The 27,763-nt window shown below is 47.3% G+C and overlaps 1 protein-coding gene across 1 annotated transcript in view; it reads left to right on the plus strand.

The window, feature by feature from the left end:
* Positions 1 to 16,247: 16,247 nt before the first annotated feature.
* SLC15A1 (solute carrier family 15 member 1) overlaps positions 16,248 to 27,763 on the plus strand; it is a 50,067-nt gene continuing 38,551 nt past the window's right edge. The window contains exon 1 of the mRNA XM_059144450.1: positions 16,248 to 16,361. Within this exon, the coding sequence (XP_059000433.1) occupies positions 16,358 to 16,361 (4 nt within the window). The 5' untranslated portion in view covers positions 16,248 to 16,357. The remainder of the gene's footprint in view (positions 16,362 to 27,763) is intronic.

The raw sequence follows: 27,763 nt of genomic DNA on the forward strand, positions 1-27,763 counted from the left end.
GTTGTGATCTTGGGGTCCTGGGATCGAGCCCCTCATGGGGCTCTCTGCTCAGCGGGGAACCTGTTTCCCCCCTCCGCCCCCTCTGCCTGCCTCTCTGCCTACTTGTGATCTCTTTCTCTCTCTCTCTGTCAAATAAATAAATAAATAAATAAATAAAATCTTAAAAAAAAAAAAAAAAAGAGAGAGAGAGAGACCCTGTGGAAGAAGGAAAAGGCAGTATGGCTCAGGCTCAGGACCTTCCATAGCGCTTCAGTCCGACTTTTTGAACAAGGGACAGTGTCTTTTTATTTTGCACCAAGCCCTGCAGACTATGTGGTCAGCCTGAGTATAACAGACACACACCCATACACACGCACAGATGTGTAGATACGTTTTCTGAGGAACAGCTCTCTCATGCATTTGCTGTGTAAATATTTTGAGGTCTGGAAATTTCAGTCTCTTCTCCAACTTCAGAGAAACACCAGCCCCCCAGTCCTCATCAGCTCAGCTCAAGTCCACAGTCGCAAAATCATGCACCTAGCATGACGTTTCCTTGCCACTGATGGAGTCTGAGACCATCTCTACCATGACAAATGTGGCAACCCCTGTCACCTTCACTGGGGTGACAGCTCAGTTGCTGTATGTTCCACCAATGACTTTGCCGCCAAGAAAGTGAAACAAGGAATTAGTAAGGGTTGACCAGTAAGAGTTTAAAAAAAAAAGAAAAAGGATATATAGGTGTGGTAGGTAGAGTAATAGCTTCTCCAAAAGGTAGGTCCTAATCCCTAAAGTTTATAAATGCTGATTGTATGGAAACAAGGTCTTGGGAGTTGTGATTGAGTTAAGATGGACCTGGTTTACCAGGATAAGTCCTCAGTGCAATCACACGTATCCTTGTAAAAGGGAGGCAGAAGGAGAATTAGGACCTGTAGGAAAAGAGAAGGCTCTGTGAAGACAGAGGCAGGGGTTGGAGTGCTGTGCTCACAAGCCAAGGAGCCCTGGCAGCCGCCGGCGCTAGAAGAGAAAAGGGAGGATCCTGCCCTTGAGCCTCCAGGAGGGAGGAATCTGCTGACTCTTTGACCTCAGACTCCTGGTCTCCAGATCTGCCAGAGATTACATTTCTATTGTTTTGAGTCACCAAGTCTGCAATCATTAACTTACTCCTTCAAAACAAAAACAGAGAAAAACAAAGAAAACCAAACCTTGCTCTTAAAGGTAGAAAATTCAGACTCTCCCAGCAGTTTCTCACATATAGAAACGTTAAAGGAAATTAAAAGGCCTGAAGGAGACTGAAAAATCCAGTTCACAAGGGCCTTGTCTCCTCCGTTCCTGTCCACAAAGCCCGCGCACCGCATGTAGCAGAACACGAGAACTGACACAGTTCCATAAATGTGTTTCATCTATAATTTTGTGATTACATAATAACACATTTAATTCTGTGGCTTATATACTCAGTAGAAAGAAACGTGTATCATGAACCTTGTAACAAAATAACGCTTCCTATCACATTACTCATTTGCCACCTTACTTCTGCTCAACCTGTTTCCTTCCAAGCATATGCTGATTCTCCCTTCCTGGTACAGAGACACCTTAGGGAAGTCGGTTCATCCTGCAATTGTGGCTGCTTCGTAGGCTTGTTAGGTTCATAGCTTTCACTCTGTGTTTTCCTTTTTCAAGAAATAAATTTATGCAGTATAGTCTGAGCAGGTATTAGAGCACCATACCGAGTATAGTAGGTTTTTACGGGTACGTGTAGAGTTGAATATGTGAGCCCTTGGTTCTTCTTCAGGGATGATACGTCAGTGGAAGGGTGAGTTCAGGAGCTTCCTATGTTGCCATCTTGGACCAGAAACCAGTTATAGAACTTAATATGGATAATCAATGTTATATAACTTAAAACAGAAAACAGAAAAGAATAGAGAAAACCATATGGTCTTAAGATAATCTGATATGTAAAAAATTTGTGTCTAGTATTTATAATGATATGCTTGCCAGTTAGTTCCCTTCCCTAACCCTCTCCCCTCTCTGTTTTGGCTGGCCCTAAAATTTATATGTAAATACAGAAGGCCTAGGATAGCCAAAATAATCTTAGAAATGAAGAACAAAGTTGGAGGACTTGCACTACCAGATTTCAAAATTTATTGTAAAGCTACAGTAATCAAGAGAGTGTGCATTAGCATTAAGAATAGAAATATAGGGGCCCCTGGGTGACTCAGTCTTTAAATGGCTGCCTTCAGCTCAGGTCATGATCCCAGAGTCCTGGGATGGAGACCCGACCCACATCAGGCTCCCTGCTCAGTGCGGGGTCTGCTTCTCCCTCGCCTCGGCCCCTCCCCCTGCTTGTGCCCTCGCTCACTCTCTCCTCCTCTAAAATGAATAAATAAAAAATCTTAGGGGCGCCTGGGTGACTCATGACCTCTGCCTTCAGCTCAGGTCATGATCCCAGGGTCCTGGGATCGAGCCCTGCATCGGGTTCTCTGCTCAGCAGGGAGTCTGCTTCCTCCTCTCTCTCTCTTTGCCTGCCTCTGTGCCTACTTGTGATCTTTGTCTATCAAATAAATAAATAAAATCTTAAAAATAAAATAAAATAAAAGACAAACAACATACTGGGGAGGGATGTTTGCAAATCATATTTCTTTCTTTTTCCATTTTATTTTATTTATTTTCAGTGTTCCAGCATTCATTTTTTTATGCACCACACCCAGTGCTCCATGCGATTCGTGCCCTCCATAATACCCACCACCAGGCTCAAGCAACCCCCCACCCCCCATAAATCATATTTCCAACAAAGGACTTGTATTCAGAATATATAAAGAATCTTTACAACTCAACAGCAAGACCAACATCCAATTTAAAAATGGGTAGAGGTTGGAATAGACATTTCCCCCAAAGAAGATATATAAATGGCTATTAGACTCATAGAAAAGTGTACAATGTTATTGGTCATTGGGAAGATGCAGATTAAACCCCACCCACAAACTCCTAAAGTGAAACTCATCTATCCACCCTCTACCAGTGATGTGTTGGCAATATTAGACGGTTACCTCTCTTGGAGGGAGACAGCCCTGATCAGTGGCATTGGCCAGTTTCCTTGGTGTAAAGACTCCCACCTTTGCCGACCTCAGGCTACCCACCTGGAGCGTGAAAGTGGGATTGGGAAGAGATGTGCACATTTGGCTTCTTGAGTCAGGATGAGCAATCTCTCCCCACCCCCAGCCCACTGTACCACTAGGAAAGGTCCACTGAGGAATTGATTTACTTGCCCCCTGTAGGGAAAACCTCGGCCAGCCACATAGAAACAAATAAATTCTTTAAAGGAACAGATAAAGAAGGCTCACTCAATTTAGGAAGAATCCATCAACTTAAAAGAGAAGATCCTGGATAAGCAAATGGGACCCTGATAGGAAACTGAGATGATTTAGAGACAAGAAGGAAATGTTATTTGAGATTTCAATTTCAGTCTGTACCCTCTGGGAGATTCAAGGAGATGACTTGAGCCGAAGGCAGACGCTTAACCGATGGAGCCTCCCAGATGTCTAGAAATGAAATCCACTTGACACTAACATTTGGAATGTTCCCCTTGGCCTGCCACAGGAGTGGAACCCTGGAACCACTGAGCAAATGGAATCAGAAAACCTACCAGGAAGAGGGAATCAGATTCTATTATTTGTCTCTGCAGGGAACATATATGATTCTAATAGAGTAATGCTGTTTCTTGGAATTTGATTTATGTAATCAACCTGTGGGTCATTCACAGAAGACTACTACAGAACAGAATATATATGTTATCAGGCTGGACTACATAAAAGAAAAATTATAGCAGTCAGATATTGGGAGAGGAAAGAGGAGAGATCAGGTTTAAACAAAAGTAAGTCAAGCAGAGAAAGACAATTATCATTTGGTTTCATTCATATGTGGAACATAAGCCATAGATGGAGGACTACAGGGGAAGGGAGGGAAATCTGAAGGGGGAGAAGTCGGAGAGCGAGATGGAACATGACAGACCATGGGCCCCGGGAGACAAACTGAGGATTTCGGGGCGGGCGGGGGGGCTGCTGGGAAAGGGGTAACAGGGTGATGGGTATTAAGGAGGTCACGTGCTGTGATGAGCACTGGGTGTTATACATAGCTAATGAATCATTGAACACCACATCAAAAACGAATGATGTACTATACAGTGGCCAACTGAACATAATAAATGTTTTAATTAATCAATTAATTAAAAAAGAAAAAAAAAAAGAAAGGAGGTGCTCCCGGGTGGCTCAGTCAGTAAAGCATCCAACTGACTCTTGGTTTGGGCTCAGGTCATGATCTCAGGGTCCTGGGATGGAGGCCCTGTGTGGGGCTCCCTTCTCAGCAGGGAGTCTGCTTCTCCCTCCCCTTCTGGTCCCCCCTCCCACCCTGCCCCTCAGGTCAAGCCCTCTCTCTCAAATACATAAATAAAATCTTTTTTTTTTTTTTTTTTTAAAGAGAAAAAGGAGTGCAAAGGTCTAATATCCTATCCTATAAGTAAGGAAATACTAAGACAAATAATTAATTACAGATTTACTTAAAGATGTTGAGGTAACCATAAAGAACTTAAATAAAGTTTTTAAAGCTATCTGAAGTTGAGGAGAGGAGGGGGAGGGAGCTATGATAAGAGGGCTATCACAAGTGAGCTAAATTCTCATTTTTCACGGTGGCAGTCTATAATTTAGAGTTAATATGTCATGACACAGACATATAATCATTTTCTTTAGAATTATGGAGGTTAACTTCCCCAAACCACGAAAACATAAATGGTGAAAGAAGCCAGTTACAAAGGCCCACCCCTCGTATGATTCTATTTAGACGGAATGTTCAGAATAAGCAAATTCATAGCGACAGAAAGCGGTCTGGGAGTCGCCCAGGACTGAGGGGAGGATGGGAGACTCGAAGAATGACTGCTCGCGCGTGCGGGATTTCTTTTAGGGGCTGATGAAAATGTTCTAAGGCTGATTATGGTGATAGTCACACAACTCTGAATATGCTAGAAACCAACAAAGTGTTATACGACATGTAAATTACATCTCAGTAAAACTGTTACTAAACAAAAGTCTGGGATACATGGAAAACAGTATGGAGGGTTTCAACTTCAAAAAGTTAAAAATAGAATTGTCATATAATCCAGCATTCCCACTTCTGGGTATAGTTCCCGAGGAATTGAAAACCGTGTATTTGCACACCTGTGTTCGTTCTAGCATGATTCGAGATAGCTGAGAGGTGGAAGCAATCTGAATGTCCACCGGTGGACAAATGGGAAAGAAAACGTGGTGCATCCATGCAACAGAGGATTGTTCAGCCTTAGGAAGAATCGAGTCCTGACATAGGCTAGAACATGGATGAAACTTGAGGATGTTAAATGAAATAAGCAAGTCACAAACAAACAACTAATGTATGAATCTACTTATTTGAGGCGCTTAGCATAAGCAGACCCACAGAAACAGTAACAGAATAGAATGAGGGTTACCAGGGGCTGGGGAGGGGAAAAGAGGAGCCGTTCAATGAGTGGAGCATTTCAGTTTTACGAGATGAAAAAGTTCTGAAGATCTGTGATGCAAGGGGCATGTAGTTAACACTAGTGTACCGTACACTTAAAATTTATTAAGATGGTAAATTTTTTGTTATTTATTTTTTTAACACAATGGAGTAAAGTATGGGAACTAGACTGGAATTAGGAGCAGCAGACCTTGTCTTCTCATTGTAACCTGTTCTGTACTGTTGGGTGGGTTTTGCTTTTTTTAATCTCTAAAACTTAATTGTTTGGGGTGCCTGGGCAGCTCAGTCATTAAGCATCTGCATTTGGCTCAGGTCATGATCCCAGGATCCTGGGTTTGAGACCCGCATTGGTGTTCCCCGCTCTGCAGGGAGCCTGCTTCTCCCTCTCCCATTCCCCCTGCTTGTGTTCTCTCTCTCACTGGTTCTCTCTGTCAAATAAATAAATAAAATCTTTTCTTTTTATAAGACTTTATTTATTTATTTGACAGAGAGATCACCAGTAGGCAGAGAGGCAGGCAGTGGGGTGAGGGGGAAGCAGGCTCCCTGCTGAGCAGAGAGCCCAATATGGGGCTTGATCCCAGACCCTGAGATCATGACCTGAGCCGAAGGCAGAGGCTTAACCCACTGAGCCACCCAGGCACCCCAATAAAATCTTTTTTTAAAAACTTAATTTTTCATTAAAACTAACAAATAATATTACCAAAAAAGGTTGTACATAGATTTTTTTCAAGTACCTCCTGCAATATTTTAATTATTGTTCTTGAGTCTGTAGCAACTATGGGTGCTGGTTTCTTATCTTGAAGTACATTGCTAACAAGCTCACATTTCTTGGGGGTTATCTATCCTATATGGCAAAGCAAGCAATGAGATCATAGTCTCACCAATTATTTGCTGTTATATTTTCTATACATTTGTAATATAAATTTCAGTCACACAGACGAACCATCTGGATATACATTTCATCTGTTGAAGTCATTTACAAATGCCGAGTTAAATTTTATGTTGATGGCACACAAATTATTCCGTATAAGCTTGTATACTTATATATCCATTATAAAATTATTCTTTCTATAAGAGAGAATTACTTACAGACCTTTGGTTGATCTAATCTGATTTTCACTGATTTTTTTCCACTAATATCCTTTTTTTTTCTTTTTCAGTATCCCACATTGCATTTAGTTGTCGTATGTCTTCAGTCTCCTCCAATGTGTGACAGTCCCTCCATTTTTCTTTCTTTTTTTTTTTTTTTCACAAACTTCACATTTTTCAAGCATTCAGGTCAGTTGTTGTGTAGCATTTTGCTCGATTTGGGTTTGTCTGATGTTTTCTCAAGATAAAGTTATGTATATTTGGCAAGAAATCTACAGAAGTGATGTTTTGCCCTTCTCAGTGCATTGTATCTGGCATACATGATGTTGCTGTGTCTTATTCTTGGTGATCTTGACCTTGATCTCTTGATCACGGTGGTATCTGTTGGGTTTCTCCACTGTGAAGCTACTGTTTTTCCCTTTGTAATAAATATCTTGGGGAGATGTTTCAAGGTTAGATGCAATTTCCTTTGATTGCTCATCCCTATGGGCTGTTAATTTTTTAACATCCCAAGTAGTTTGCTGGGTGGCTAGGTATTGACTCTAAATAAAAAAGGATATAATTTATAAGTATCTGTACCATAATATTTAAATATTCTCCGGTTTCCACCTTACTTCTTTCCTAGTGAGATTTCATACTCTAACCACACAAAGAAAGTCAATGAAGTGCTATGATCCTCCCCATCTGAAGGCTTATATACACTTAGGACTTTTATACATATAGGACAGTCAATGCTCAGGATTTTTTATATATTCCATTGCTCTTTTCATTTGTTTGTTTCATGCATTAATTATGAACGTGAAGAATGGATTTGATGCTATTCAAATATGTTTATCTTGTTTGCCATCCTGATTCCTTCTAAGAAAATATTAGCTCATGCTAGCAGGATTCAGTTAAATGTGTTACCCCATTTAACTAGTATTAAGAAATGATCTGGGCTTCTCAATCACCATGGTATAAGGCGATATTCTAGCCCTCTTACTACTCATGGTGGACAGCAAAATGCCCTCCACCAGCACAAAGATGTCCATGTTCAAATCCCCAGAATCTCAGGGAATATGTTATAGTGAATGTCAGAAAGGACTTTGCAGGCATGATTAAGTTAAGGATCTCGAGATGTGGAAGATTGTCCTGGATTATCCAGATTGGTCCAATGTAATCACAAGGGTCTTTATAAAATGAAGGCAGGAGGTTTAGAATCAGAGAAGGACATATGATGAGAGAAGCAGAGGGGAAGGAGAAAAAGAGTTGAAGGTACCACGCTGCTGGCTTTGAGGATAGAGGAGGGGCCCCAAAACGAGGAATGCAGTTAACCCCTAGAAGCTGGGAAAGGGCAAGGAAACATTCTACTCTAGAGCCTCAGAAAGAACTCAGTTTTGCCAGCACCTGGCGTTTAGCCCCATATAATGACCCTTTTTGGATCTCTGACCTCTGGAACTATAGTAAATTTGTGGGGTTTTTTTAAACGATTTATTTGAGAGAGGGGGGTGCAGAAGGAGAGGGAGATAATCTCAAGCAGACTCCCTGCTGGGCACAGAGCCTGACACGGGGCTGGATCTCACAATCTTGAGATCATGACCTGAGCTGAAATCAAGAGTCAGTCACTTAACCAACCGAGCCACCCAGTCGCTCCTAAATTTGTATTGTTTTAAGTCACTAAGTTGTGGTGATTTGTCACAGCAGCAATAAGAAACTAATACACTGTCGCAGAACAAAATGATTTTTCCTCTCTTTTTTGGCTAGTGATATAGTCTTGAGTGATACAAGTTTTGAAAGATAAATTCAGTGATGTGTTATAGAAATACCTGAATTTTAAAAATCTGTGCCATCCGTGGCATTTGGAGAAAAGAGGATTGAATAATTATATATGAGTAAATCACATGTAAAGAGTGTGTATTTACTCACAAGGAATTTCCAGACTCCACCATCTATATATATAGTATTTCAAATGTGTAGTAATTGACTAAAGCAGATCACTAAAGAGGGGCACTTTGACAAATTCTGGTTTTGTATAATTAAGCCTGAAGTAGATAAATGGGGCAGTTGTGTCCATATTTCTGATACCAGATGATAAATAAGTTGTCATATTATTGGCACATAAACCAATAATGCATGAGACATTACAAGTCTTATGGCTTGGCAGTTTGGGATAATTTCTGAAAGCAACTACTAATGAGTTTCTTTTAAAAAAAAATAATGAAGAGAGTACATGAAGAATTGAAAGTACCTCTGCTTCCCTTTTTATTTTGATATGTCCCAGGGATTTTATATTCATCGGAAGAAATTTTTCCAGAATACATCTTTTGAACACTTTCTGAAATAGTGACATTCCAGGTAATGAAAAGCTTCCAGCATCTACTGCTGGGCACATGGAATGTTTTTCCATTCTTTTCTAACTGCCAAAGGAAATAAACTATTTGAGATGACAAATGTGTTATTTAATTATGTCATTTGGTCTCATCGCATATGGAGGTGAAGAATCATTTGATGGCCTTTATTCCACCTCCCCCAAAAGTGATATGTTTTTATATCCAAAATAATTTGACCTTTTTGTTGTTGTTGTTGATTTCCTTCTTATTTGAAGGAAGACAGTTGTGTACTCCTTGGGTTGTGACAGAGATAAGACTGTTCAGCATTCCTAGGTAAGTACCCACGTTTTCTCTCTTTGCTGGGCTGAGTGTACCAGTTTGGGATTGTACATCCTCACTTCTCAGGCTATGCTGGTGTCCCTAGGTGCTCTGACTTTCCTCTCAGCAGCTGGTAGAGCAGGCTGTGTAGTGAAGATGAAAGAGGAAGTCAAGGAGAAACTAGGACTTGAGCCACACCTTGGCCACTCCACCCAATGTTCTGGGGCCTGCAAGTCTTGTGCATATGAGGTGGCTGTTGTGCTATCATCTCCTACATGCAGGGAAGGAACTCTAGCTTCTAAAGACTTCTTCCCTTCTCTGGATTTCGCAGTTAGAGTTTCCTTTTTTTGTTTAAATAGGTGGCTTCCCCCCACTCTGTTCAAATGCAGATATTCTGAGAAAAATGAACACTAAGGCTTATCAGGCATTTATTTTGTAGCGTGGCTAGTTTTCCAGGTCCCTTCCTGAGAGTAGATTTTGAGGGAGAGGGAGAATATGAAGACTCCAACAGCTAAGGAACAGGAGGCATTTGTGGGAGGAAAACAAAAAGAGCAGGCTGTTCTTAGAGAATCAACATTTCATAGATTACCCAAAAATGGACCTTTTGTTCAAATAGAATGATCTGTTCATTCTTTATCCTTTATCATCTGTAAATATGAACGATGCCTTCTCCACCCCCATGACCACTTTCTCCCTCTTCTTCACATTCCCCAACCCCTGTGCTACCCCCAAGGAAAGGACATAACCCAGTAACTGTCTACACAGATGTCCACACTTGCACTACAATTTGGGGAAATGGAGGAGTCCACTTTGCTCTAAAGAAAACAGGTTGAAGAAATCTTTCAAATGCTTTCATTAACATTAAAATATATTAAATATGTTTAAAATTTTATGTAAATACATGAAAATATATGTAAAGATATTTTAAACTATTAAAAATAAGTAACATCCTTTCAATACTCGTTAGGCTATAATCCAAAAGACAGATAATCACTGGTGTTGGTGAGGATGTGGAGAAATTCGAACCCTAATATACTGGTGGTGGGTCGTAAAATGGTGCAGCTGTTTTGAAAAACAGTCTGGCAGTTCCTTACATGATTGAATATAGAGCTCCCGTATGACCCAGCAATTCCACTCAGAAGTATGTACCAAAAAGAAATAAGAATATATGTCCACACAAAAATTCATACACATATTTTCATAGTAGCAAAAAATTCATAATTGCAAAAAAGTGGGAAGAGCCCAAATGTAATATAAGAAAAGAAGGAAGCAAGCAAGCAAACAAGGAAGCATGGAGGAAGAAAGGAAAGAAAAAGAGAAAAAAGAACCCAAATGCCCATCAAGGCATCCCTTGATGGGTTAAACAAAATGTGGTCTAACTACACTATGACGTACATTCAGCACATGCTACAACGTGGACAAATCTTGAGGACAAGATGTGGAGTGAAAGAAGCAAAACACAAAGGACCACATGTTGTATACTTTCATTTATATGAAATGTCCAAAGCAGGCAAATCCGTAGAAAGAGAAAGCAGAGTAGCGGTTGTCTAGGACTGGGGAGGAGGGCGACTGTTGATGGCATACTGGGATTCTTTACAGGGGTGATGAAAACATTCTAAAATGTAGTGTGGTGATGGCTGCCCAGCTTTGTGAATATACTAAAAGCTGTTGAATTAAACACTTGAAGTGTGTGAACTGTATGGTATGTGATTTAAATCTCAATGATACTGTTACCAAAAAAAAAAAAAAAAAAAAAAAAGAAAGAAAGAAAGAAAGAGAGAGAGAGAGTAACATGACCACAGAGGCTAGAATCTTTCCATGTACCATGCTGAGGAATTTGCAAACCATTTTAATTCCCTCAGGAACTCAGTCAACCCAGAGATGCTGGGCCCTCACTCTCGCCTTCTCCCAAGATTCTAGGGAATCCCATAAATCCAGGTGGCATCTTGCCCAGGGGCCTGTGACCACCCCCAACCTTAGGTGCAAACATCATGGACCGCTGGTGTTAGGGCTGTTGCTGAAGATCATCTTGTAAGGTTTTTACTAAAGAGAAAAGTTTGTATTTACAGCTGATACATCTTATAAACTATATATATATATATATACACATATATACACACATATTGTTTTAATATACATATATATCCCCCTTTTTATTAACATATAATGTATTATTGTTTCAGGGGTACAGGTCTGTGATTCATCAGTCTTAAACAACACACAGCACTCACAACACATACCCTCCCTAAGTGTCCATCACCCAGGCTCCCCATTCCCCCACCCCCTCCCCTCCAGCAACCCTCAGTTTGTTTCCTAAGATTAAGAGTCTTTTATGGGGGGCACCTGGGTGGCTCAGTGGGTTAAGCCTCTGCCTTTGGCTCAGGTCATGATCTCAGGGTCCTGAGTCCCATATCAGGGGTCTCTGCTCGGCGGGGAGCCTGCTTCTCCCTCTTTCTCTGCCTGCCTCTCTGCCTACTTGTGATCTCTCTCTCTGTCAGGTGGATCAATAAAATCTTAAAAAAAAAAAAAAAGAGTCTTTTATGGTTTGTCTCCCTCTCTGGTTTTGTCTTGTTTCATTTTTTCCTCTCTTTCCCTATGATCCTCGGCCTTGTTTCTTAAATTCTGTGTATGAGTAAGATCATATGATAATTCTCTCTGATTGACTTATTTCTCCTGGTATATTACCCTCTTGTTCCATCCATATCATTGCAAATGGCAAGATTTCATTTTTGATGGCTGCATAATATTCCATTGTATATATGTATCACATCTTCTTTATTCATCTATTGATGGACATCTGGACTCTTTCCATAGTTTGGCTATTGTGAACATTGCTGCTATAAACATTGGGGTGCAGGTGCCTCTTTGGATCACTACATTTGTATCTTTGGTGTAAATACCCAGTCGTGCTATTGTTGGGTCATAGAGTAGCTCTATTTTACACACATGTATATTTAATATCCACGTATTTTTTTTTTAATGTGGAAAAAGGTTGATCCACAACATTGTAAGAATGAGTCTGTTGGTCACATAGCAGATATTTGTTGAGAATTTACTAAGCGCCTGTAGTGGGGGACACAGATGACAAGAAGGCAGCATGAGTATTTCTGACAATGATTCCCATCATAAATAATTACCTTTCAACAGTGACAATAATCTCTCTTTCCCACAATAAACCCAATACCACAATCAGCCTCTACTTTGGAAGAAATTTTGTGAAGAAAATGAACCCAGTTTTAGAGAAGTTTCTCTGGGTGACAAGAGAGGAAAATAAAACCCAGCAAGGGAAGGCAACTCGCTCAAGGTCACGTGGGTGACGCCATTGAACCAACAACTTTCTCAAATCAGTTGTGAGGCTCTTAAAACCCTGGGAGTGTACCACTCCCTGACCCACGGAAGATGCTCAGAGAACATTCTATGTTGTCGTCTAAGCCTTTCTAACTACAACACGAGTCCACCTCCCAACCTCGCACTAGGACATCATCGAAAACTTGGAGTTGCAGTGCCCTCTCCGCTGGCTTTCCAGGCTGTGCCCTCACATCCAAGGTGTCCACACCCTGAATTGGGAGTCCATCATTCCCTCACTTTAGGAAAGAGTTTGACCAGATCTAAATACGTCCAGCTAAAGCTGTTTTGGAGCATTCAAAAGAGAGGCATGTTAAAGGCGAGGAAATCATCTTAGATTTGTATGTATCCCCGTGTTGCCCAGCAGGGGCATTGCAGCAGACAAGTGCTCAGAGCCGGGTGTAGGACGCTCCTTTCCAGCAGACGTGACGCAGGCGGGGTCTCCAGACAAGCACCTTGGAATGAATTTGGCCCAGTTGCTTGTTCTCTTCTCCAGGCACCTGTGGTCTGAATGGCTTTCCGTACCTGTTCATATTTCAGATTCCTCCTTCCCCTGCCTCTTCCCATTTCTCAGAATCTCTCTTCTCCGATAGATAGATAGCCATGGAACCCATTTTTGGGGTTTTGTTGTTGTTGTTTTTGCTGGGTTTTTTTTCTGTTTTGTTTTGTTTTGTTTTTTCTTAGAGTCTGCTCCTTAACCATCAGCATCTCTAGATGCTTGATAGGTAAGGAAACTTCTACTCAATTTTCCTCTGAGGAAGAACTGATTATAAAATCTTTACAGCCAAGCAATCTGAGGGATAGAGCTGGAGAAAATGATACTTTATTACTCCATAAAGTTCTCAAGCTGCCTTTTGAAGGCAGCATTCTTACTGGAATAGAGTACCACAGAACTTCGTACCATTTAAGTGCTACGCTAAGTAGAAAATAAGGAAGGGTCTAGGTGTGGACGACTGTCCCTGCTGCCATCTTGTGCTCATCTCATCATTACCACTAACATTCACTTCCCCCCAGAAGTTTCTCATAAGGCCTGTCCTCTGAGGCCAAACCACAGTTCTGTTTCTCTAGGACCAGCTTGCCAATTCTGCATATTCTTAGACGTGGAGCCCTTTGGAGAATGTCGTGGGTTCAATGGTGCCCCCCTTTCCCCCAAACATTCATCTACCTGGAACCTATGAATGGACCCTATTTGGAAAACAGATCTTTGCAGATGGAATAAAATCTCTTGAGATGAGATCATCTCACTTTAGGGTGGGCCTAAATCCAGGGACAGGTGCCCTAATAAGAAAAGAGGAGACTCAGGGGCAAGCTGTGTGAAGCCAGAGGCAGACACAGGAGCGACACCTCCACAACCCAAGGAACATCTGAAACCACCAGAAGCTGCAAGAAGCGAGGACAGATCCTCCCTGAGAGCCTTCAGAGCGAGCACACAGTCCACACCTTGATTTCAGACCCCTTTGCCTCCAGAACTGGGAGAGGATAACTCTGTTATATATCAGATCGTGCTAATGTGTTATGGCAACCTTGGGAAAGCAGCCCGCGGAGTGCTGAGGGGAAGGGAGAGGTACAGAGGGGCTTGTCCATGAGGCTTCCAAGGCAGTTACTCCCTTAAATACACAAACGCCAACGAGTTTCAGGTGAGAAATGCGTGGCCTCCAAGTCCAGCCCATCCCAGAAATTCTAGTGGATACTGGGATTTGCTGTTCTACTCAGGGTCAGTAGAGCTCATCTCTGGTGGATACTGGGATTTGCTGATCTACTCAGGGTCAGTAGAGCTCGTCTCTGGTACCCCTTAGTGTTTGTCCTTCATTCATGCTCCTCCGTCTTGAGTAACCTGCCCCTTCACACCCTTCGAGAAGGGAAAGCATGCGGGCTCTGTGGGAGCGGGCCATTTGCCCAGTGCCCATGGCTACAGCAGCAGGTTGTACTTAGTGGTGATGAACAGCCGCCAAATGAAGGATTCTGCTCACAGGTGGAAGAAAAAGCATTTGCCTCACAGCTTCTACAAAGTCACCTGCATCTCATGCCCAGAGTTCCTGATTCAGTAGATCAGGGTTGGGGCCCAAGAATTTGCATTTGTCGCCAGTCCCAGCTGATGCGGAGGCTGCTGGTCCGGGAACCTCACTTTGAGAACCACTAGCCTGGACCAACTGTGGCTTTCCCGTGGCTCAGGATTTCAGGCTCGATGAGCTCAACAGAAGTACCACCCCGCAGAGAAAACTGTGGTCAAAACCAGCTGTCACGGCTTCACCTGTCCACCGGTGGCTCCTCTGGTGACAGGCCAACAACAGGAACAGGCTTCGGACTCCGCCGAGCCGGCGTCCTCCCCTCAGTGCGGGCGGCCTTGCTCTGCTTGATGCAGTCGCTTTGCCTGCACCCCCCAGGCCTCCAGTAACACCACCGGCTGCCCCGCGGGTAGCCATTAAGCCATCACCTGCAGACACTTCTCCTCCCCCAGCTCCCGGGAAGAAAGCCCGAGAAGCGCGGGGTCCAGCCGCGGCTGGGGAAGCGCTGCCGGGCCAGGGGGCTTCTCCGCGCGCACCAGCCTTCCAGCCGGCGGGCGTGCGGAGGGGGCACTGCGGGGACGAGGGCCCCAGAGACACGAACCGGCGAACAAGACGCGGCGCGCACGCGGCCGGGTAGGGATCCGCCTTGCGAGCGGGGGACGGTCCGACGGCTGCGCCGACGTGGACGGATCCCGCCGACGTTAGAACCAGGGGAAGGAGCGCCGCGTGCTTGCACCTGTCGGAGGCGCGTGGAGCGCTCGGAGTCGTGGGGAGGGAGAGCAGAATGCTGGTGGCCGGGCCGGGAGGGAGGACAGAGAGGAAGAGTCCCGTGGGCAGAGCTTGCGTCTGGGGCGAGGATAAAGCCCCGGGGACGAGCGGTGGTGGCGGCTGCACGGCGACGGGAAGGCACCCGGTGCCACTCCCTGTACACTTGGCCGTGACAGTGTACGTTTTCCGTGTACTTCGCCATGATTTGAAAAAACAGAAACTCCCTTCATTTTCCCTTGTCATGTTTCCTCTCAGTATTTGCAAAGCCCAAGCCCGCTTTCCCTGGAGTCAGACCAGGAAACAGAAATGATCAGGAGATCGTGGCCCTATTATCATTATCATTTTTGTTCTCGTTGTTCTTAAAGGAAGGTGAGGTAGAGTCTTCCAGAAACTCTTTGCCGGGTTCACACCCCAGGTAAAGCCCCACACGCGCGCGCGCGCACACGCACCACGGACCACGGACCAGGGTTGTGCCCAGTTTTGCTTCCTCACACAGAAGTGGTGTTTCCCCCGCCTAGTGGTTTCCAGCGTGGGGTCCCTGGAGCAGCAGGGGCATCCCCTTAGAACCGGTTAGAAATGCAGATTCTCAGGCCGCACCCTGCCCTACCGAGCCCGCAATCGGCGGGGAGGCCGGGGAACCTGCATTGTCACAAGCCCTCCCGGGGACCAGCTGGGCGCCCACGTTGGGGCGTCCCTAGCCCGGGTTTCTGGCCGCTGCTCCTGTCACCCGCGCTGTGCCCGCCCCCAGGGGCCTGGGGCGGGACGGGGAAGACCCGGGCTGGCCCCTGCCGGCTGTCCCCTCGCTGGGGCTCCAGGGGCGCTCACCTCTGCTCCCTGCGGGCCCCCGCCTCCGAGGGTGGAGCCCGGCCGCCCCGCCTGCACACCTCCAGCTGCACAGGTGGCTGGGCCGGGCCTGGAAACAAAGTTATAAGAGCGACACCTTAAAAAAAAAAAAAAAAAAAAAAAAGTCCTCTCTCCTGGACTGCCCGCTCGCCAGTCGGCGCCGGAGCCCTCGGAGCCGCCACCATGGGTAGGTGGCGCGGCCAGGCGCGGGGTCTCCGGGGAGCGGGGCGGGGGGGTGAGGGGGCTGCGCGCTGGGGTCGCTGCACCGGGGGCGCCGCGGGGCTGGCTCGGCTGCAACGCCGGTCCCCGCAGTCGCCGGCGGCCGGCAGACGTGAGCGCGGAGCCGGGAGGCCTGGAGCCGCGGACGGGTGCACGCCGCGGGGGTGGGAAGCGACCAGGGCTCGGGAGAACCGGGTCCCTCGGGCTGCGGGCAAGTCGCCGGCCCCGATCTCGGTCTCTGCGCGAAACCGGGAGAGCCCGAGGCGCCCAGACTCAAAGGTGGCAGGAATCGATACCGTCACCTTGACCCGGCCTCCTGCTAGGAATCCCGGTCCCCGTGTTCTCAGCCTGTGGCTGGGATTGGGCTTGAAACTGGACGGGGTCGCGCCCGTGATAGCAGGACCCCAGACCCTCTAACCAGCGGGCGGGCGCTTAGCGGCTGCCTTGGCACCTCCCTTGCCCGTGGCTGGCCAGGCGACCCCGCAGCTCCCTGGCTGGCCCCAGGGGGAACTGGGGGCCCTCGCTGGCCCTTCTTATCCATCTTGCCACTGTCCTGAGGCTTCAGCAGAAGGCCCTCAAGGAGAGTAGCTAGTCCCCGCAGGCGTGGAGTGTCCGCAGCACCTGGAGGAAAGATCTTAATCCTGCCTGCTTCAGAGCAGACCCCGGGGCAGGAGGCAGAAGCAGAGAGCAGAGCCCATCGTCCCAGCCCTCTTTTCCCTTAAAAATGGAGAAAGCAGGTCAAGGGACTCCCCCAAAGTCATGCCCCGGATGAGCCCAGGCAGGTGCAATGTGGCCGCATGGCTGAGAGAACCAGGTCTGGCTTTGACCACCTCGCAATTCTGTTCCCGTCTACCACGTGCCACCTCTATGATTTGGTGTCAGTAAATTAACCTTTTGGGGCTTCGATTTCCTCAGCCACTAGAAGTATCGGTAGCAACCTCCATGGTTGTGTCAGGCTGTGTACGAGTGTGGAACCAGGGGGTGCACCACTGTGACAAGCTCAAATGTCTCGCTGTACCACGATGCGTCCCGGTTCACACTCGGGGCTTCTAGTGGTGGCCACCTATGCTACAGCCGCTCTTGGGGAGGGAGAGGCTGTCAGTGGTATGTGCTTCGCCAGCTGATAAACTCCTGGGCTGGAGTTCTGGATCCTTACCTCCCCCTGTCATTTGTTCGTCACTCCGTGTGACTTCTCCGGGAGGTGATCTGAGTAGTTATTCGAGTTTTAGATACAAATACCTGAGAAGCGTCTGTGCTTAAGTTTGGACTTTCCTAAAATACTTCCAATCAAGCTAGCTGTGGGCAGCCTGGTTATCGGTGAATGAACACTGTTAGCTTCTGAAGTGTCGTCCTAAATGAATTGATTCTTTCCAGTTTGCAAACCGGTCCTTCAGTGGTGGCTTTTTGTTGTTGTTGTTGTTGTTATTGTTCCAAATGAATGTCGTCCTAAATGAATTGATTCTTTCCAGTTTGCAAACCGGTCCTTCAGTGGTGGCTTTTTGTTGTTGTTGTTGTTGTTGTTCCAACTGAGACTGGCATAGCATGTGAGTAGCATTATACCCACACACCAGTTGTATGTTTACTCAAGTCCTACAGTTTCAATATCTAAGTTTAGGTAATAAGTAGAACAAAAGATTTTAAAATAAAAGGTAGCAGTAACCTCTCCTCGCGAGAATAGATCTTTGGCACTTAGATCCTGCCGAAGTTGCTTCAGGGCCCCTCCTGACTGAAGAGGGAACACCTGGCACGCTGGGTGAACCCGTCGGGCGGCCGGGGATGGAGCGGGGGAAGCCAGGCAACGGAGCTTAGAAACACCTTTGCTTCCAGCTGATTCTGTCCCATGTGAAACTGGAACTAGTTTTCACACCAGGCTCGTTGGCTGACCCCGGGAATGGGGAGCAGAAGTTTGGATGAAGTAGGAAAGTGAGGGGTGCAGTGAGAGTCAGAATTATACCATTGGTTAGACTCAGTACTCCAGCGGCAAGGATCCACAAGAATAAAGTGGGTGAAAAGTCGCTTTGGACATCTCAATGCAGAGCTAAGCCTGGCCGCAGTCCAGTTACAATCATGGACTGCAGACCCTTTGCTTTCAAGAGAGGTTGGCAAGCTTTTCCTGCGAAGGGCCAGATAGTAAATGTTTTCAGCTTTAGGAGGTAGCCAGTCTCTGTGGCGACACTCAATTCCACCCTTAAAGTGCGAGATATATATAAACACATGGGCAGAGCCGTGTTCCCATAAAACTTTACTCACGGGCACGAACATTGGAATTTTCTGTAATCTTTGTGTGTCACGAGATAGTTTTTAAAAATTGTTCTTCAGTCATTTAAAAACATGGAAACCATTCTTAGCTCGGGAGCCGTGGAGAAGCAGGTGGCGAGCTGCATTTGGGCCACGAACCATTGCTCGCCTACTCGTGCTTTAAAGTCCGGGCACGCTTCTCAGAGCCAGGGATGGACAGGAGGCTGCCTTCCGAGAGCCGTCTCGTGAGTTAGGCTTCCGGCTGGCGGAGAACCTCTCAGGGGAGGCCTTGTGGGGCTGGGGATGCTTCTGCTAAAGATTTCCCATATCCTTCCCGTCCCCAGAGCTGAGCAGGAGTCTGCGCTGAGGTTGCTGTTCTTAACAAACTACTTCCCGTATTTGACTTTGCGAAAATGAAGTGTGAAGAGGCTTCAGGTTCTATGACCCAAGCTCCTGCCAGATCCTCCAGGCAGGAGGAATTCATTCACTTAATGAAGAATGGTTGGTTATAGTTCTGTCCCCCCCTACCCCTCAGCCTCCCACCGGTCTTGTGGGATTCTGATGAGCTTTTCCAGTCAGCTTTCTGCCCAGGCATCAAATGGCGGACTGTTTTGTTTTTTGTGTGTGTGTGTTTTTTTAAAGACTTTATTTTATTTATTTGACAGACAGAGATCACAAGTAGGCAGAGAGGCAGGCAGAGAGAGAGAGAGAGGAGGAAGCAGGCTCCCTGTTCAGCAGAAAGACCGATGTGGGGCTCGATCCCAGGACCCTGAGATCATGACTGGAGCTGAAGGCAGAGGCTTTAACCCACTGAGCCACCAGGCGCCCCGGTGGACTAGTTTTGAAGGTGCCGCAAACCTGGTCACTTAAAAGTTCTTCCACATTCTTCCTTCTTTCTAGAAGGTCTTGGGTAAACCAAAGAACGGTGCTGAAGTCTGAGGGAGGCTGGCAACCTGCTGTGGGCTGTAAGTGTCCAGCTAGAAGCTGGAGTTTCTCTCGAAGGGGACCCTGGGCATCAGACCCTTGGGGGAATCATGGGCCCCTCAGACAGCAGGAAGAGAGAACTTCTGACCCGGGGTTCTTTCAGGCTGACATGTCTGGAGGTCAGCGGTCTTCAGTCTTTAGTCTACATCACAGTCACCAGAGTGAGGGCTAATTCCCGCACGATGCCGAGCCCCAGCCCTTGAGTCTCCACTTCTGGGGCAGCGCTCAAGGATCAGCATCTCTACAAGTTCCCATGTCCTGCTGCTGCTGGTCCCAAGACCCCACGAGGAGAACCATTGCTCAGAATGACTCTCACTGACAGGCTCTGTTTTTCTCAGGCCGCACTCATGCCCAGACATCGTTGCTGTGCCCTGCAGCGGAGATCGTGGCAGTAAGATCTAGTGCAGCCTGGCCCCTGGCTTGGCAGTAAATTGGTAGCTAGAATTTGAAGATTAGCTTGCGCAGGCCAAGACTGTAGGGTAGGGAAGAGCAGGAGGGATGAATCCAATGGCTGCCGGGGGAGGGGGCCGGTGGTGAACCTGCATCCCTGATTGACGCCTGATGAGTTTCTTAAAGAAACTCATAGCCTGGGGGGCAGGAACACAAGCCCAGAAACAAATTTTTCCCTACTGTGGGGCTTTACTAGTCAGTGAAAGCAGCAGCTAATGGTGTCTCGTCAAAGCTGGAGGGTGTGCCATCTTCATGCTGAATTTTGACCCAGTCCTTCACACCTCTACAGAATGCCCAGGGTAGAATTATTCCATGTTTGATTTATTTGGATTTTTTTATTAATACTTTTCCTGCTGCCCTTTGAGTTACTGGAGAACAAGGAGCCCATGAGGGATTCCTTAGCTGGCTCGTTCACTAGCAAGAGGGACCACCATCTGTTCTCCAGGGTAGAGTTGTGCATGGCAGGAACCAGGGTGGGGTCAGGTTGGGGGTAGGGCATGGGTCACTCAGCTGGTCACCCTCACACCGCTAACACCTCTCTGTGCTGCGGCTGCTCTCTGACCCAATGGTATCTCGATCCTATCCCTAGCAGCAGAGAATGTGGGTGGGTGTCCCAGGTGAGCTGATGAAGGATATAAAAACAAGGGTGGACTCTGAGGAACATTCCACATTCTTCTGTGATGATAGTTAAAGAATAAGAGCAGTATTATCTGCAAATGAGTGAGAACCACTGACTCAGAATCCTGGGTTGCAACATAAAAAACCCGGGAACCTCTGTTTTGTAATGTCGTCTCTTGGTTTTGGAGCCCAGGAATGTATCACCTGGATGGAGGGGTCATCTCATGGGGTTGCTGCAAAGGGGGCCAGGTCAGATGCGCCATGCTGTGCATCTGCTCACCCCCATGCCTCTGCTTGCTGCCGAACCTCCACTTGCTGCCAAGCCTCAGAACAAGTGCGGCTACCATCTGTAGGTGGTGCAGAGTTAAAGGACAGTCTCAGCAGCTAGAAAGTGGCCCCGAAGGGAAGGGATAGCATCTTCCACAAACTTTCTGGAGAAGGAGGAAGACCTAGTTCCTCTAAGCCTGGACACCAGCCAGGTCCTCCCACAGGGCTTCTGAAAGAAGCCTGTCATTGGAGAGGGTGTAGAGCCATCCAGTTGTTGTGTGGGGACATGTGAAACTGGGCACATACCCCAAGGAAAGCTTGGTTCAAGAATCAGATTTAAGTACATTCGCAGAATGTACTCACATAAGAAGACCCATTGAAAGCTCACAGACCAGGTCTTGAAACTTCTACATTCTGCTTCAAGATTTTATTGTAAGCTCTAGCAGGACATATCAGAAAGTACGTTTGGGATGTTCTTGGAAGAGCAAACTTTTTTCCTCAGTTCATCAAAACATGTCAGCTCACACGGTGTATGAGTTTCCTGTGGCTGCTGTAACAAAAGTATCACAAACTGAATTGTTTAAAACAGCAGAAGTGGGGTGCCTGGGTGGCTCAGTCAGTTAAGCAGCTGCCTTCAGCTCAGGTCATGATCCCAAGGTCCTGGGATTGAGCCTTGTGTGGGGCTCCCTGCTTGGCAGACAGCCTGCTTCTCCCTCTCCTTCTGCCTGCCGCTCTGCCTACTTGCACACTCTCTATCTCTCTGTCAAATAAATAAATAAAATCTTTAAAAATAATAATAGCAGAAATGTAGTCTCACAGTTCTGGAGACTGGAAATCCAAATTCAAAGTGTCTGCAAGGCCATGTGCTCTCTGAAGGCTATAAAAAATCTACTCCATGACTTTCACATAGCTTTGGTGTTGTCCACAGTTCTTGGCATTCTTGGCTTAGAGATGGGTCACTCCGGTCTGTCTTCATCATTACGTTGCCATTTTCCCCCCACGTGTCTTCATGTCACCTCCCCTCTGTGAAGCTCTGTCTTCACACGCCTGTCTTCTCATAAGAACACCAAGCATGTGGGGTTAGGGACCCAGCTTTTTCCAACACAACCTCATCCCAAATCGTTACATCTGGAAAGTTCTTGTTTTCAAAGAAGGTCACAATCTGAGATTCGAGGAAGGACATGAGTGTTGGGGGACACTATTCAACCCAGAATATATACTAATAAAATATTGTTCTGAAAGATGTATGTCAGTTATATATGACTTTAGGCAGGAAGTATTCTTTGTGTGTAAAGAGGACACCACTGTGGTCTCCATCTTCAGCTAAGGTGCTACATGTAATGACTAGTATCTTTCCTAGCAAGACAGGTGGATTTGGAGTATAGCGCTAGTCTGTTCTAAACAGCCATTTATTGGGGCATGTGGGTGGCTCAGTCATTTAACTGATTTCAGCTCAGGCCATGATCTCAGGGTTGTGAGATCATTGGGCTCCACACTCAGTAGGGAGCCTGCTTCTCTCTCTCTCCCTCTGCCTTTCCCCTCATTCATCTCTCTCTCTCTTTCTAATAAATGAATAAATCTTTAAAATGCACATATTTTACCATTCCAGAAATTTCTTAGAGATATTCTCATGATAGGGATGAAGCCATGTACAGCCTAAATATCACCGTGGTGGTGGGGGGAATGGAGGTGCTATAGATCACTTTGTAGCCTAACTTCACACTTCCTGTGATCATAAGCATTTTTTCCAGTCATGAACTAACATCTAAGAGAAAAAAACAAAAAACAAACAAACAAAAAAAACCTTTGTGTCTAAGATTTAGGATCTCAAATAAATAAGTAATGGAATTTAGGGTCTCTAACTGAATGGCTTCCAAAACATACCCCCCAAAAGACCAGGAGGTTGGTTACTTCTGATTTGGTGACACTTTCATGCCTTTGGCATTGTTCTCACCTGTGACGACACACGGTATTTCAGGGCTGATGCTGCGGACTTGTTTCTGTTACCTGTTGGGCAGTTTGCTGCTGCTTCCTGTGCTTCCCACTCTTGCTTCGACCTAGAGCCTGCTGGAACTGAGTGACCTCCCCTGCCCACGCCTGAGGCAGAACCTGGGCCTGGCCCTGGGCACTTTCTGTTTTGCGTAACAGCTTACTACACATTAACCTGTGGCACCCTCCTGCCTGGGGAAACTTTTCCTTCAACTGGGAAGTAAACAATCTTTGAACCCGTCAAAAGTCAGGAGGCTCCTGGGGCCTGGAGCGGTCATTTCTTACGGAAGGAGAATGGGAACAGCCCTCAGGGATGCATGTCTGTAATTCTGGAACCTACGTGCTAAAAGACAGGGGTTATGTATAAAACCACCAGAGGCGGCCACTGTGGCCTCTGAAGCCTATGAATTTAGACAGTCCCGTGTGGAAATCTTTTTTAAAAGGTAAAAGGATGCCTATAACCTACAGCGATGGGTGTGACCCTCTTTGGAAATGGGGCCTTCACAGAGGTAATTAGGTCAGAGAGGTCATCCTGGAGTACCAGGGGACCCCCAGTCCAATACCGCCGGTGTCCTTCTACCAAGGGGACATTTGGACGCAGACACACACGCAGGGAGAAGACCGTGTGAGGATGGAAACAGAGGTCTGGGTAGAGCTATCATGAGCCAGAGGACGTCTAAGAGGGTCAGTAACCCCTAGAAGCTGGGGAGAGGCGGGGACAGATTCCCCTCACAGCCTCAGAAGGAGCCACCCGGCTGACACGTTGGTCTCGGACCCCTGCCTCCTGACTGTGGGAGGACGTCTCTGTCGTGTGAAGCCATTCCGTTTGTAAGCTCATTGCCACCGCAGCCCCGGCAAGCTAATGCGCAGACCCAGGGCTGCCTCCCTCTGACCCAACCGTGGGACCCGCAGGCTGAGGGCGAGGTGGTGGAGGCGCGGCGGTCAGCCACGCCCAGGACGACACGAGAGTGAGGCTGGGCTGCTTAGCATCACCAGGGAGTCCTGCAGTCCTGCTCCTGCCACAAGGGGGCGACACAGTTGTGAACCACATACAGCTAAGCAGTTCTGGACTCTGCTCCTGTCTTCTCACCAGCTGGGCTCATCATGCCTCTAGCCTGTGTGGCCTGTATGGAAACAGGGACACCAGCGCCCCCAGACTGAGCTGGTCCCCGCCGTGACACCGTGCCAACGTCACTTAATGAGACCTATATGCTCCCATCAGCCTGGTTTCCCCGTGTTTAGCTTCATGTAATTCGGGTTTAGTTGACGTTCCTAGTTCTCAAAGGACCGATAACTCATTTGCTTTTCGCGGGGATACCTTGGTTGAACTGGCATTCTGGAAACCAGACATCCGTGTGTCCTGGTGGAGTAGTCGTTTGCTGACGGAGCAGAGGAAAGATAGTGGGGAAGACCGTATTTGTGGAAAAGAGTCTTTCTACTAAAAACAACAACAAGAACAGAACAGAAAGATGGACAGGACCTGGCCATCGACGTGCAGGCAGTACCCTGTGTGAGGTCCTGTGGGGCTGGAATGCGGCCGTGCTCCACCCAGGGACACCTTTTCTTGTTGGACCCAAGCCACAGTCCAGCCCAGCCCTGCCTCCCGGGGCAGCCTCCGGCTTCAAGCATCACGGTCCTCTCACGGGCACACAAATGCCGGATGGAGCAGAGGGGCCCTCAGGGTGGGAAATGCAGCGACAGCGCCAAGTAAGAAAAATAATGATCAAGTCGGGCAAGAAACAACCTCAAGATGGATCATTCCAGAAGCCAGGGCCCGGACGACAGGCACAACACTTGTCCTAAAGCTCACCTGACCACGGTCCGGGACTAGCCCATTTCAGAAAAGAAGAGTGCTTCTTCTTAATCAAAGTTGATCAATTTTTGGAAAAAACAAACCAAGTGTGCCACACAAGGCACTCAGCCCTTTCCTGCCTGCCCCCATGCCTCCTGTCACCTCGACTTAGGTCCACCGCAGTGACCCTGAGCCTACACCCTGCTGGGCTCTTTTTGAAGTGGTGCACACTTGATTTCCACACCGGAAAGGCGGGGAGAGAGCCTCTGGTATGTGAGGCTCTAGGACTTCTGTCGGTTCAGAAGTCAGAACAACGGCGCTCTGCCAGGGCAGTTGTAAAAAGACTAGAGAAATCTAAAAGGGGGTACCTGGGTGGCTCAGTAGGTTAAGCGTCTGCCTTTGGCTCAGGTCCTGGGGTCGAGCCCGGCACAGGCTCCCTGCTCTGCTTCTCCCTCTCCCTCTTCCCCTGCCTCTTGCTTGTGCTTGCCCCCTCTCTCTCTCTCTCTCAGATAAAATAAATAAAATCTTTGTTGAAGAAAAGAGAAATCTAAAAGGAAGAGAGAGTATCTGGGAGGCCATGGGGCGGGGCGAGGTGCTAACGGCCCTCATGGCAGCAGAGGCTCTGAAGCATCCTGGTGCGGAGAGAGAATGGAAGTCGTGCAGCCTGACGGTGGGGCGGGGGAAGCTGGAGGTCGGATGCTGGAGGGCTGGTTGTGCTGTGCCGAGCGGCAGGTCTGACCTTACAGGCACCAGAGAGCCATCCTGAATCGCTCCGTCTGAGGACGCTCAGGTCCGCTGGGGTGGAAGGGAGACGGGGAAGGTTGGGACAAGGCATCATCAGACAAGGCAGATGATTCTGGCTCCTCACAGCCAGAATCACATCAGAGGAGCCGATCGCCTGGTCCTGAGCTGCCACATACCTTCACACCAGACCCCTTCCTCGCCTGCTCCCCAGCATCGCTCTGGAGCAATGAGGGGCTCCCAGACCACGGCGGGCCTGATCCCATGCAGCCGGTGGGGCCTCCCCCAGGGATGTTCGGATTGGGTAGGTCTGGGATGGGCCTGAGAGTGTGCACCCCTGACGGGCTCCCGGGAGCTGCTGCCGCCGGGCCAGAGATCGCACGACAGCGGGGAATTGAACAGCATCCCGAAACCCCTACAGCCACACGCACATGGCACGTTGTAGTGCTGCCCGTTCAAAACAGCAGCTTAGTTGAAAATCGGTGGTTGTTCCTGTGGCTTGTGTTTAAGAAGACTGGTTTTCCCCTGTCCCCAACCTGCTAATCCCCGTGGCCTCGTCTCCCAGGACGGTGTCATAAAGACTGCCTCTTTCTTTGAGGGCCCTTCTCAGCCCTGCCAGGGGTTCCCCATCACAAGGTCTTGCCCATATTTTCATCTTATATCAGTCCCTGCCACACATCCATCTGCACTACCGAGCTGTCTTTCCGGGATGCCGCAAAGAGCAAAGTTCATTTCATTGCGGCAGATCTGATCTTACCAACCAGCTTGCAAAGGCGGCGTCAGCATCTCTCGGTGACGGAACGGCAGGCCAGAGGTGGACCGCTTTGAATCCGTAAAGCCACACAATTAGGAGGGGTGTCCCCAAGTGGAGGCTTCCCTCCTGCTCCCCCCGGCCCATGCCCTTCCACCTAAAAGAATCCAGACTTGATTAACATAACTCATTTTCCTCCCGGTTTACGAAGCCATTTTCAGACCGCCTCCTTCTTTGCAGCAGACCTGGAAGGCAGCATCGTCTATATGGCCGGCATCGTCTATACGTAGACCTGCAGACTTTAGAGCAAGGAAAGATGCCACCAGACCCCATTGAGCAGGCATGGGACAGGACTCCTGAACCCCCAGACAGAAAACATAGCTAAGGGAAAGAATTATTTGGAAAAAAAAAAAAAAAAGCACTTTGCAGGCAAATAAGACTTGCTGGAGGTTAGAGTCTTAGTTCTATGTGAACAGTGAGGGATTGAGCGATAAAGACCTCCATGTACAGAGCTTGCGGCAAATCCTTATTTATTTCCTATTAGCCGTTGTCACACACAACCACAAACTTAGTGACTTAAAAAGGACACGGATTTCTTATCTCACAGTTCTGGAGGTCAGAAGCCTGCATGGGTCTCACTGAGTTAAAATCTAGATGTCCGTAGGGCTGTGTTTCTTCTGGAGGCTCTGGGGGAGAATCTGGCTGCTTCTCTTTTCCAGCTTCATTCCTTGGCTCGTCTTGACCTTCTAAAACTCACCATCGCTCCGACCTCTGTTTCCTTCTTCACATCTCCTCTTTTGACTCTTTTAAGGACCCATAGGATTACACGGAGACCACCAGATAATCCAGGATAAACTCCCCATCTCACGGTCTTTAACTTAGTTGCATCTGCAGAGTCCCCTGGCCGTGGAAGGTGACACATCACTAGCTCCAGGGTCGGGACACAGACATCTTGTGGACCACTGGTTCTGCCCGCCACACCATGCAGGAGTTTCATTCCTAAATGCAATACATAGCTTACTCCCTCAATTTTGCTCTTGGGGGTGGTGGAGAGGAGTTTCCTCTCTGCCCAAAGGTAAGAGCTGCTCAGACAGGGGCAGCTTCTTCATTCCTTCCAACTTCCCAAGTCCAAGTCCTAGAAATGCTCTCTTCACACGCATCATGTTGCTGAGAGAATTCTTAATTTCTGAACATGAGCCGTTACAGTTAGAATTTCCATCCCTAAATGGTCCAAAATATGGAACCTGCTTTGTTAGACAGTAAGAAATGAAATGAAGAGTTTTCATTAGGTAGTGGGAAATTATTAGTAGACTGTCTTTCTTGGTTTTGCCTCCTCTCTCTCTAAGCCGGTAAACACAGAAACATCTAATGCACACTTATCTTATTAAATTCTTTGGCCAAAAGAAAGACAAAAGCACTGCTAAGCCTTGAATAACAATAGGAGCCAGAGCGGACTCTGTGCCCGGTCCTGGCATGCCTGATTCTATGCTGCTTTATTGACTCCGATCAGCAGTCACATCCAAGTGACCCACGCATGATG

This window comes from Mustela lutreola, chromosome 13, assembly GCF_030435805.1.
Source record: "Mustela lutreola isolate mMusLut2 chromosome 13, mMusLut2.pri, whole genome shotgun sequence".
Classification (NCBI taxonomy): domain Eukaryota; kingdom Metazoa; phylum Chordata; class Mammalia; order Carnivora; family Mustelidae; genus Mustela; species Mustela lutreola.